The sequence below is a fragment of the Homarus americanus genome, unplaced genomic scaffold, assembly GCF_018991925.1.
Source record: "Homarus americanus isolate GMGI-L3 unplaced genomic scaffold, GMGI_Hamer_2.0 scaffold594, whole genome shotgun sequence".
Taxonomy (NCBI): Eukaryota; Metazoa; Arthropoda; class Malacostraca; order Decapoda; family Nephropidae; genus Homarus; species Homarus americanus.
In genome coordinates, this window is record NW_024717891.1 from 186,068 (window position 1) to 199,282 (window position 13,215).

General features: G+C 39.9%; 1 protein-coding gene and 1 non-coding gene across 2 annotated transcripts in view; both read left to right on the forward strand.

Annotated features, from left to right (window-relative positions):
• Positions 1-6,041, forward strand: part of LOC121859049 — a 73,873-nt gene extending 67,832 nt beyond the window's left edge. The window contains exons 11-12 of the mRNA XM_042355707.1: positions 4,062-4,214; positions 4,591-6,041. Of these exons, the coding sequence (XP_042211641.1) occupies positions 4,062-4,214; positions 4,591-5,658 (1,221 nt within the window). The 3' untranslated portion in view covers positions 5,659-6,041. The remainder of the gene's footprint in view (positions 1-4,061; positions 4,215-4,590) is intronic.
• Trnai-uau lies at positions 1,364-1,453 on the forward strand. Its single transcript is given in 2 exon segments — positions 1,364-1,401; positions 1,418-1,453. It is a non-coding gene; the product is annotated as a tRNA-Ile (tRNA).
• Positions 6,042-13,215: the final 7,174 nt, after the last annotated feature.

The window sequence follows — 13,215 nt, forward strand, 5'->3', positions numbered from 1 at the left end:
TGGTGTGGAGTAGAAGGAACAAAAGTTAACAGAAATTGGGGAAATAAACGAGCAAGAACGTTGTCGTTAAGTGAGGTACCTTGTGTCACATCAAACAAGCTGAAGGTCTCTTGGTGTGTAGTGAAGGGGCACCAGGATAACGCCGAGCTGCCTTGATATAATGAGCCCTGGTGATGGTGATAATGGTGGTGGTGAGTGGTGATGAGTGGTGTGGTGGTGATGGTGGTATGGTGGTGATGGTGATGAGTGGTGGGAGAGGGTGGTGGTGGTGGTGTGGTGTTGATGTTTTTTTTTTTACAGAGGGCAGCAGCTAGTGTATTGTGCACCCCTATAACCATCCTGTCAGTGGTAGCGCAAAAAAGGATTACAGAACAAAGGTCACAAAGAACGTTGAGTGTTACAGAGTATTAACCCGTACATTGTTTGTTTAGTTCAGCACATAGAAGTTTTTTAGCCACTCTATGCGAAATGTGGATACAGCTTTAGTATATCAGCTATTGTATACACAGTTTGTTTGGATCTGTCCCGAAAAAGATTATATTTTGTCAGTCTAATGCGTAGTGTTGGAGTGTTCAGCCATCTAATAAACTGAACACTGCAACACTATGTCTTAGACTGTGAAAAAGAATTGAACCTTTTAGAGACAGGTCCAAGCACACCGTGTATGCAATGGCCACACACTTTATATTTTGGTTTTGTTCACATCTGCTTAAAGGGAACCTAGCCAGAGGTACTTATATCCTAACCTTAGTCTAGCGGTTACAACATCTTGCAATCTAGTGATGTTGTTACTTGTTCCATATACTGTACATGTTTCACCTGATACATCTCATCATGGTAAACAATGGGTTGACTTATATCTGTTTGCACTTGTCTACGTACTTTAAATTCATCAACAAGTGCTTTCCCGTGTACAGTGTTTAGGGTTCTGATTGACAGACCCAGATTGTATTCAACAGTGTCTTTGTTGGACGCGAGTTTAGCTAAGGCATCAACTCTATCATGTTCACTAATGCCTATGTGAGGGGGATCCACAGCAGCTTGATCCTGATATATTTATCAACAAGATACATATACTTGTGTCTGGCTTCAGAGACAAGCGGGTGACAGTCTTAGTTTAGGGTATCAAGAGCAAGAAGTGAGGATAAGGAGTCAGTGATGATGAGACTGTCAGTGGCAGTGTCTTCAACAAGTTTCAGGGCTGTGAGTATGGCTCTATTACAGCCCTCCCACAGTGTAGAGGGACTGTGTTATGTTATTATGTCTGTAGGTTCTGTATGTGTTCAAGAGCTCTCGCTTTGGCGGTGTGTTGGAGATAAGGATTGTGTGTGATCACTCGTTAAGGTGGGTATATCAGCTTTGTGTCCCAGTGGCGCAATCGGTTAGCGCGCGGTACTTATACGACAGTGTCTGAGCCATGCCGAGGTTGTGAGTTCGAGCCTCACCTGGGACATTCATTTTCGACCTGTGGTGTAATTGTCAGCATGCTCGCCTCGCAAGCGAGTGGACCTCGGATCGATTCCCGGGAAGGGTGAAACTATTTATGGGTAAGTTTCTGTACGCCATTTGCCTATGTTTATCCAGCAGTAATTGAGAACCTGTTCGGTCTTCTCGGACTATTCCTTAACACTGGGTCTCGCAGACTCGTTAACTCAGGGTGAGTAATATGTAAGACAAGGGGTGTCGTCCCCCTCTGTTTAACTCATTAAACTTCTTTTCCAACCTTTCCCCCCACGACTATATGTTGTGACTTCTCTATCCCTCATGTCTGGCTGTGCCTTGAGCCCCAGCATGCCTTCCATCCTTTCCCCACCTTAACCTAAAAAAAAAAAAAAATCAGGGTGTGGTTGTTGTGTTGACAGCTTCTACACCTAACAAAAAGGGTTCACGAATTAAAACAAACTCAAGTGAAAATATTCCTTCCTCTTACCTAGAATATACTGTATCACCTGTTTATACATACAAGCACTTATTATGATTCAGGTAATATTAACTTCAGGTATGTGCGTACACATTTTATATATTTTTACTCCAAACTTAATTAAATTCCGGCTTGATATACACCACAGAAAGCGAGTTTGAAAAAATAAATATTCCTGGTTTTTTTTCTATTCGAGTCGAAATCTCGTTGTGGTATAAATGTGATAATTCAAGTCCATCGCTGCATTAAACTTACACGATTAAAATCTTTTTAGTCTTGTTTTGACAGAAATGGTACAATATATTTTCTTGTGTTGAGATATTCATAAAATGACCACTAGGGATTTTAAAGCCAAGAGATTCTAATTTTGTGAAGCTATGCCGGTACTACTGCAGCCGTGATGTTATTATTATTATTATTATTATTATTATTATTATTATTATTATTATTATTATTATTATTGTTATTATTATTATTATTATTATTATTAATTTTATTATTATTATTTATTATTATTATTATTATTATTATTATTATTATTATTATTATTATTATTATTATTATTATTATTATTTGAGTTGGCAAGTGGATCGCGAGCGTGCCTTCAATACCACGTCAATGGGTCATGGGTGTGGTGAAGGCGATACCTCCTACAGCAGGAGTTTGAGGCCTCTAGTCACGTTCCTTCTCCAGGGGACGGTGTCTTGGACGAGGTTCCCCCCCCCCTGGATATTTTGGTCCTTTGAAAATGATAGAATATAGGATGGCACACACACACACACACACACACACACACACACACACACACACACACACACACACACACACACCTATAAAGACACTCTCCTCTCTCTTCCTAAGTACACTAAAACAAAATAATACCACATAAACACAGTCAGTACCTGTTCTAACCCTTCACACGCGCGTGCAGGATAAGGAGGCAGGAATTGAGTGCGTTGCTTGCTGATGGTCTCAAGTCAATAGAAGGTGATTGCAAGGGGTGAGCCAAGTTTTTCCTGGAGGATAGGAGAAAAGAGGAGGAGGCAGAGGAGGAGGAGGAGGAGGAGGAGGGGAGGAGGAGGAGGAGGAGGGAGGAGGAGGAGGAGGGAGTTGATGAGGAATTGATGAGAGGAAACTCATACGAAGATAGAATTATGTAGCTGTGTGAAATTTTCATGGAGAGAGAGAGAGAGAGAGAGAGAGAGAGAGAGTAATAGAAGAGAAGTGCTAAAAATACAGAAAAAGAGAAGATATAGACAGAATAGAGAAGAGAGAGAGAGAAAAAAAATAAATATGAAATAGAAAGCAGAGAGAAAGAGACAAAGAGAGAGAGTACCCAAAAAATAAAGAAAGCGTACCTACAGACAGTGAGACAGACAGACAGACAGACAGACAGAGAATAATCTACAATCCACAAAACTCAACTTTTATCCGTCAACAGATCCACGAGGTCACGATGAAGGGAAACGAACCCAAACTCTTTATAAAACATAATAGTAATCGTAAAATAAATTGAAAATAAATCTTAACCAATGAGGCTGGTTGTTGGGTAAGAGAAAAAAAAATAAATTGTTGGATTAAAAAAAATTAGTTGTATATTTCACCATTTTTTTGTTTTTATTGTTAGTTTTTATTAATATGATAAATAAGGGTTGTGTATACGTTACCCTTCAAGTGCTTGTTTGTTTACATTGGTGAAAGAGAAGTGTTTTTTTTACGGTGTTTTTAATTTCACTGGTATTTTTTTTCTTCTCGGGTGTGTTTACGTAAAGCCTCCAAAGGTGATTAATTTACGCGTTTTGATTTTTTTTTTTAAGAATGATGATGTGAGTTGAATTAATCTGTAGGTAGTGACGATCATAAAGACAAACATGATGAAAAGTGTAAATAAACAGTTTCAGTACCAACCTAACCTAACCTAACCTAACCTATTATGGCTGTTGGACTCCTGATCTGAGGAAGTGTTCTGACTATCACACCACCAAACACTGGCGTTCCTCCTATATACATATCTTCCCCTGACACACCCTCTTACATTTAATAATTTACATATTTAGACAAACTAATAGACAGATAGATATAGATACAAGGTCTAGCCAACCAGTTGTCACCGTAATTATAACACCATTTGTCCCAACAGCTGGAGAAGACGTTGACCCCAGCTAAGTGGAGTCAGGTGCTGAGGTCGATGTTACCCAACACTGTGAACCTCAAGATGCCGGTGTTCAGGCACAGAGCCTTCCATAACTTCTCCTCCGTCCTCGACGACCTGGGGCTTGGTCAACTCTTCCAGGTGAGAGAAAAAAAAATAGTTGCTGTTTATTAACGATTATATGTATGTGTATATTTAACTGTCTATCAGAAGAAAGATAAAGTATACATAGGTGTATACTGTGTGTGTGTGTTTGTGTATGTATGTGGTCATATAATTAATTATTGTTTGCTATTATTGACAATAATGTTGTTGAAGTTTGTCATATGCTGTATTACGAAGTTTCCTTTTCTTGCTTTCCTGTGTAACCTCTCTCTATCAAACCCATCATTATTTTCCATCAACGTTTCTCATTTTGCAATCACTTATCTCTCCCCCACAACTAGCCAAAATACCATGATAACTTTTTATTCCTCTCCTTGCAATCTCTCTTTACTCTCCCTCTCATATCCATCAGGAAGGCAAAGCGGACTTCTCAGGCATCAACCACATCAAAAACCTGCACCTGAGCGACGTGGTTCAGCTGACAGAGTTCCAGTCCTGCCAGGTGGAAGAGCCGCCTGAAAATGGGGCGATCACTTCCCAGAGGAGGCAGTCCAGGTCGTCGCTTTCAGGAGATGACGGCAACGACATGAGCGTCAAAGAGGCCTCAATGACGTACATCTACGGATTCCCTATGCGTGATTACCTCCAGCTTGACAAGACGAAGCACCTTCGTATGGATACTACCGGCGATGGAGCGTTCCAACGGTATTTCCAAAAGCAGGATTCTTCACGAGACGACGATGACTCCCAACAGCAGGCATCCCCTACCGATAGTGGCTCGTCACAGTGGACGTCCTCGACAGGCGAGAACTCCCCACAGAAATCATTGTCGAAAGTTAACGCCTCTCCCCCACAGCAGGCGTCCTCGACAGACAACGACTCTTCCACACAACAAGCGTCCTCGACAGACAACGACTCTTCCACACAACAAGCGTCCTCGACAGACAACGCCTCTCCCCCACAGCAGGCGTCCTCGACAGACAACGACTCTTCCACACAACAAGCGTCCTCGACAGACAACGACTCTTCCACACAACAAGCGTCCTCGACAAACAACGACTCTTCCACACAACAAGCGTCCTCGACAGACCACTCGCCACAAGAGACACCAACGACTACACCACACACCAGACCAACACAACAAACTCGGATCGAGAATGATGGAAACTCATCCCCCCAACCGTCCTCCCCCTCCTTGGACTACCCGTACGACCATTACGACAACTACGGCGAAGACAGAAATGCCTACGAGGAAGCGAGTCCATACCTAGGATCTGAGGACTACCGAGTCGACCGCATGGGAGTTACCGACACAGCGGATAATGACAGTACCCCATCGAGACCCTCCGACGGCGCTTATTACCGACAGAACAAAATCGGGACATTGGCTTTCGATAGAGCCTTCTTATACGCTGTCAGACACAATCCCACTGGACTGTTACTATTTCTCGGTCGGTATCTAGACCCAGAGGGAAACTGAAAGCCACCACCACATTTATATAGTGATTGAACTAATTAATTCTACTTACCTATTTGTATGAGGGAGCTAACACTAGACAGATGGCTGCCTGGTACAAATTATGGTTAAAATTATCGACTTGTGATGTAAGGTTGTCCACGTAGTAATGTATAATAATAGGAAATTACTGGTTAACTTTTGGAGAAGGAATGACTGTTCTGTAAATAGGTTGAAAGTGAAGACAAAATTAAGCGGGATATAATTGTATGATTCATGGTAAGATTCAGAGAGTAGTTTGGGGCTACAGTCAACACAGGTACAGATTTAGGTATAAAGGACAGGTACAGATTTATTAAAGTTGAGGAATTGGGAGAGGGGTATGGGGGAAGAAAGAGGAAGAGGGGTATGGAGAGAGAAAGAGAGGAATTGAGAGAGGAAGGGACAAGGATAGGGAGAAGAGGAGGGATGGAGAGAGGAGAGGAAAACATGGGGAGAAAACGTAATAGTGGAGAGGTGTTAGTGACAGTCTTTCTTTATATAGTGAGCAGAAATAATCGCATTTCATTACAAACTGAGAGACGTGGCCACTCTACTTAATGCGATATTAATTCAAACTAGATTAATGTCACACACACACACACTCTCTCTCTCTCTCTCTCTCTCTCTCTCTCTCTCTCTCTCTCTCTCTCTCTCTGTGTGTGTGTGTGTCTATCAGGGCTCCTTCCTCCCCTTTCCTTCACTTGTCCATTTTATCCTTTCTCTCTCTTCCACGTTCTCCCCCTTCCTCACTTTACTCTTTTTCCTCCCATTTTTCACTGTACGCCTCCTCCCCCCCTCCTCCTCTCTCCTTCTCCATCCATTTTTTTGATCTTCCTCCTCTCCTCCACCTTTACTCCTGTCACCTTTACTTCACCACCACCACAACCTCCTCCTCATCTCCACCACACTAAAAGCTTCTCCCTCATTCCACCATCAACACAGTCACCAACACCACATTTTCTCCCCTTCCCTTCCCTCTCCTCCCTTTCCCCTCCTTTCTCTTTACCCTCCCCCCTCCCCCCACACACACTACACACTCGTAAACACACAAGAGTTAATCATCTGAAGTCTTACCCAAAGGGACTCCGGGTAACACTTAAGCGGGAGGGAGTAGATCTAACTATTTAAAAGCCCATTAAAAAAATCGAAGAGGGACCAATTTCCACTAAAAAGGGGGTCGTTTGGTATTGAAGAGGGATTATATTATCATTTATAGGTCATTTAGCTTTCAGACGTCTTCATGTACAAGCACCATTTCCCCCCTCAAGTGAGAAATATTTTATAAAGGAGTTTCTCACGCTATGGTGTGTGTGTGTGTGTGTGTGTGTTGTTATTGTTATTGTTATTTATTATTATTATTATTATTATTATTTTTACTATTTTTATTAGTTATTTATATTATTATTTATTATTATTATTAGTATTACTGTTGTTGTTATTACTGTTATTATCATTGTTATCGTGTTATTGTTAATGCTGTTATTTTTATAGTTAGTATTGTTTTGCTATTACTAGTGATTTTATCATTTTAATAACCACTGCTATTATCATTATTATTATTATTTCCCTATCAGTGTTTTCATTATCGTTATTGTTATTAATATTATTCACATCATTTTTCAGTAATTAGCTTTTTGTTGTCAATTCTCTCTCTCTCTCTCTAGTAATTTTTATTTGAATATTTACTATTTTTAATTAAATCTTTTTTACATACGTTTTAACTACAGCTGTTGACCCGTATTCAGTACATTTAATACACGATTCTGTAGTTGTTGTCTGAGTGACTGTGTCATATTGAGTGTAGTTATGAGTGTTAGGGTCTGTATGACTTAATTATTTGTTATTTATTCATTCATATATATTATACATGCATTATTTCCGTATAAATTGTGTATTCATTTATGTATTATCCCATTTATAATCTATACATGCATTATTTCCGTATAAGTTAATTATACTATATATTCATACAAGCATTATTTGTACATAGAGGTAATTATTTATATGATTTAGTAAGGTAGATTCCCGACAGGTGTTGTTATGTGAGGGACAGGTGAGATAATTGGGGCGTTTACCTGGAGACAGAGGAAAAAAAAATTACCTGTTTGTTTATCAGGCGTTTGTGTCTATTGCCGTGTTGAGTCTATGAATAAAAGTTTGTTTTTATGATTGAATGGTGTTTTATTTTGGCCATAGAGGGATGAGGGGGGGAAGGGGAGAGGGGAAGAGGGGGAGGGAGGTGGTGATGGAGGGTGGTGATGGAGGGGGTGGTGATGGATGGAAGAAGGAAAGGTTGGGGATGGTGGGAGGAGAGGGGGTAGAGGAAGAGGGAGGGAATGAGGGAAGGAGGGGAGTGGGTGGGGAGTAGTAGTAGTAGTAGTATTGACAGTAGTAGTAGCATTAATTACACATATACAACACCAGTATTAGTGACCAATGACGCTCCAATACGCCGGTGACGTCACAACGTTACCTATCGACTAGGGGTCCTCCTACAGGCAAATTATACCATTTAAGGCCTAGTCAAGGAGACCAATTGCACGTCAGCATAGTAATGACGCCATTATAAAACCAACCAATGCTGCTATTGTGAGGAGATGACGTCAGACATGGAAGAACCAATAACACGCTGTCAATGGATGACGTAACAGACAGAGCGGCGGGGGGGGGGAAACAACCTCCGCTCCATGTTGAATTAATTAGTTCCCAGAACGCCTCCCACCGTTCACCTTTTTTCTACCCTTCCCTGAGACCTGTAGGTAATTGTTTCCCTCATTATATTATAGTGTGTGTGTGTGTGTGTGTGTGTGTGTGTGTGTGTGTATGAACAACGCATCTCGTAAAAAAAACAGCATTTCTAATTCTGATCAAACATATACCAGGTGGAGTAATAAAAACGAACTAAGTCTAACTACCTATAATATACGAATAACTTAGATATGAATCAAATGTTTATCTCAATCAATTTAAGAAACACTAAGACGGGAGGTAAGGTACTTTAATGTTTCCCTTTACCTGGGTTTGTTTTATCAAGATTTTCCCTGTGCCTTAACCGCGTTGCACATAGACTTAAATATAGCTAAATATAGACACACATCTCGGCCTAGTTAGTTGGTATGCATGGAAACTTGGGGGAGAAAATTACCTCAAGCAAACGAGAGAGAGAGAGAGAGAGAGAGAGAGAGAGAGAGAGAGAGAGAGAGAGTCTTCACGTCATACTTTAGCATGTAAACACAAATTCATTAATAAGAAAGTAATGGCAGAGTAGTCGATAGTGTAAAATTAAAAGCTCGAAGTTCTTTCTATTTTAACTCTCTCTCTCTCTCTCTCTCTCTCTCTCTCTCTCTCTCTCTCTCTCTCTCAAAACATCATCTTACCTCGCCAAGAACACACCCTCCCCCCACCACCACTCCTTCCCACCATCCCATGATAAAATAAAAAAATAAGTAAATGGCTTAGATATTTCACATAAAAAGAACAGCTGACGTATATCATCCCTCTTGACTCCCTACCAAGGTTGTTGACGAGTGACCAAAACATCATCGACTTTCAGATTTACGGACGGACGTGAATTTTTGTGTGACTAAAGAGGAAATATACAAAGTTGAAAAAATGATCTACATAAATGAGGCACTGTAGCTAATTCTGTGTGTGTGTGTGTGTGTGTGTGTGTGTGTGTGTGTGTGTGTGTGTGTGTGTGTGCAGGAGGTGTTTCCGCTATGTGGCATTTAGGGAGGAAGACCAGGCAGGGGAAGCATAGGTGAGCTTGAGAAATATGAATGTTGAGTAACTACTGAGGAGCTCCGGTGGGGGAACTCCGACAGACTTGAAACGACGGAGGCGAAAGCTGACGGTGTGTTTTCCAGTTCAGTTTGTTATCTATAGTGACGCCGAGGAGTTTAGTGGAGTCTACAACCTGGAGTGTGTTGGGGCCTAAAGTAATGGCGGGAGGCGGGACAAGGTCAGAGGAGAGGTTGATGTGTATAACTATGGTCTTGGTATGTGTGTGTGTGTGTGTGTGTGTGTGTTCCATGCAGGTATCCATATTCATCTCTCCACAATAAATAATTTAAAATACCATTGTTTGTTCAGAACTTTTATTAACAGTTTGTGTATAAAATGGACCGACGCATTAAAAAAAAAATCAAATAAGTAATTTACTCTTTCATCAATATATGAACAATATAAACTGTTCCGTTGTTCAATATTTTCTCGTCAAAATTTATTGTTGAACTTTGAAATCTTCGTAGTGTGTGTGTGTGTGTGTGTGTGTTTGTGTGTGTGTGTGTGTGTGTGTGTGTACCTGGTCTTTATCTGTATCTCTCAACTACCTAATGACCATCGGAATCACCTGAAAATTAAACACCACCAGCTTATCTCACCTGATGGTTTGCTTCGGTTAGATTAAGTTAGGTTAAATTTACTTTAGGTTAGATTAAGTTAGGTTATGTTTGTTTAAGGTTAATCATCATTAGATTGATTTAAGTTGGGGTGCCTAATCTTTACCTACTGCCAACAATACACCAATTGGCTACTCCTCTACACAGGTCTCGTACACACCCGAGGTAGGTATCGACTTCTCCACCTCCCTCGCCACACCATATACTGCGTCTGTGTCCTGCTGAGTATAGGTTTCTTCTGTATATTTTTGCTCCAGAGTTTGGGAATGTGAAAGGTAACTGCAGAAAAGTACATTGGAACGAGTGAGATGATTTATTATTATTGTTGTTGTTGTTGTTGTTGTTGTTGTTTTTGTTGTTGCTGTTGTTGTTGTTTTTGTTGTTGTTGTTGTTGTTGTTGTTGTTGTTGTTGTTTTTGTTGTTGTTGTTGTTGTCGTTTATATTTGTTGTTGTTGTTGTTTTTGTTGTTGCTGTTGTTGTTGTTTTTGTTGTTGTTGTTGTTGTTGTTGTTGTTGTTGTTGTTTTTGTTGTTGTTGTTATTATTATTATTATTATTATTATTATTATTATTATTATTATTATTATTATTATTATTATTCATTTCATCAAGTTTTGCGATTTTTTTATTTAATTTCTCAATTTATCTGGAAGAGTAAAGGGTCATTGACCTCTCCTAGTGTGTGTTTAGGGTAAATCTCCCTCCATCCCCGACCTCCTCACCTGGTAATCTAAGGAGGTTGAGTGAATAATAATACATTGAATAGCATAACATTAAGCCTTTTAAATGGTCTCAGATAAAAATAACCTAACCTAACCTTCCTGACCAGTGAGGATTCTTTCATTCCCGTAAAAAAAAAAATTTCAATATGTTAAAATTTCTATACTTTTTATATAATTTTATCATCCGTCTGTTTTAGTTTAATTTTCTGACCAGCTAAGGACGAGGCCACACCAGGGTAACATTGTGGGCAGTAGCTGGTGTTGACTGTGAGTGACAATGATATCATCGTCACTCCACTAAGTAACCGACAGTGTTACCAGTATTGTTACGTTGCTGTAGATCCAATGTAAACATGTGTTGGCTACATTGTTATCAGGAATGTTGAGACCAATTCACGAAAATGTTGGCTACATTGTAATTGGTAACAGTGTTGGTAATAAAGAACTGTATCCTGATGATAAGTTTAACATTGGCAACACTGGTAGTTAGCAATGGTGTGTACTACAGTTGGCAACAGTTTGGCTGATGGATGAGCAAGATGATGTGTGTGTCGTAATCATGTTAACTAAACTACATCACCTCTCTGTCAGTGTTACCAGAATAAATACAGTTTCAATATTATTACAGTGTTACCAGCTTTAGTCCAAACTGTTTAAAACACTATTCTTAACACTACTACAAAGGTGTGGACGCGTTACAATGTTTACGTTTGGCTTGGCTCCTACCCTAGATTAGCGTCCAGTTGGTTGATTTAATTCAGATGATCGTCATTTTCGCTTCATCTTTGACCCAACGAAAGCTAATTCTCCTCCTCGCTATTCGAAACAAAGTCAAATGCTATTATTTCTCTCCTCTAAATCCCCCCAAACTTCCCTCCTAGTGTGCTAAGATGGCCAGTTCAATTATCCTGAATCTCTATCTGGAGTCTGTTCGAAAACATCTCCAGAAATTTAGAAGAAAAGTTTGGCAACGCTTGAGGATACTACAGGCAATATATTCCTTAGGTGGGATGGGGGTGGAGGCTGGGTACTTTGGAGGTAGGGGGCTAGGTGTCAGGAATGGGACTTGGGAGGGGGTAATAAGTCTGGGGGAGGGGTTCTGGGTCTGGAGGGGACTGAGGGAAGGGCTTTGGGACTGGAAGGGACTAAGGGAAGGTGCTATGTGTCTGAAGGGGACTGGACATCGACTGACACTAGCATACCTAAACTACTGATGTGATATGGAAAAACAAAGTTTGGGGTTCACGTGAAGATGAGGCACCCCCAGCTTATTTCATCTGATGATTAACCTAACCTAACCTAACCTAACCTAACCTAACCTAACCTAACCAAACCTAACTCAACCTAACCTGATAATGAAAGAAAATTTAACCTTCTTCTCTACAAATAAATAAAACAACAATATTTTTTTTTGCCTCATTAAACCATTTTTTAACACTTTATTGACTCTAGATTCTAAAAATACAAAAAAAAGTTAACAATAGAAAAAAAAATCCCAAAAGTTTGTATAAAACCCACCTTTTGTTATTACGTCATTACACACCTGTTTAGTTCACCTTTGGTTCTGAAAATACGATATGGATTTACACTCTTGGGTTTACAGTAGGTCTCAATGTTATGTACGTTTAAATGACACACACACACACACACACACACACACACACACACACACACACACACACACCATACACCTGGCAAACAAGTACACTGTAATTAAGACACACACCTTTTACCACGTCTATTTATTTTCTGGGGACCTTGGGAGTTCGTGGAGAAGCAAAAACAAAGTAAAACAAAGAAACTCAACAAGTAAACAAGAAGGTGTAGTTGTTTACTTAGATTCTTATATAAACAAGAGAATCTCATATTAAATAGAACGGTAATACAAATAAAGGTTTAACCCAAAGTCATGTGTTTCACTTTTATTGTTAATTAATATATCAAAGAACTCTCAATAACAACAACAACAATAACAATAACAACATCCACGACAGAGTAACAAAAAATATCTCTCTCTCTCTCTCTCTCTCTCTCTCTCTCTCTCTCTCTCTCTCTTGATCTCTTTACCTGCTAATCCACTTCTTTCTACAAACATCCTTTCTCTTCCTCCGTCTCTCACTATCTCTCAGAGAAGAAGACAGTTATCATCCTTTATTTCAGTCACCACTTTCATTTTGCTTTCACTTTGGTTGAGAAATTGAATAAAATGGTATTCCATGTCCTCTCAAACTTTCACTGAAATTATAATCTTTTTCTCTTTTGCAAATCTTCTGTGTATATTGTCAACAGTGAATTCTCAAGCAAATGGAATGTCTGTCTATCTGTCTGTCTGTCTGTTCATATGTCTGTCTGTCTGTCTGTCTGTCTGTCTGTCTGTCTATCTGTCTGCATGTCTATCAGTCTGTCTCTCTTTTTGTCT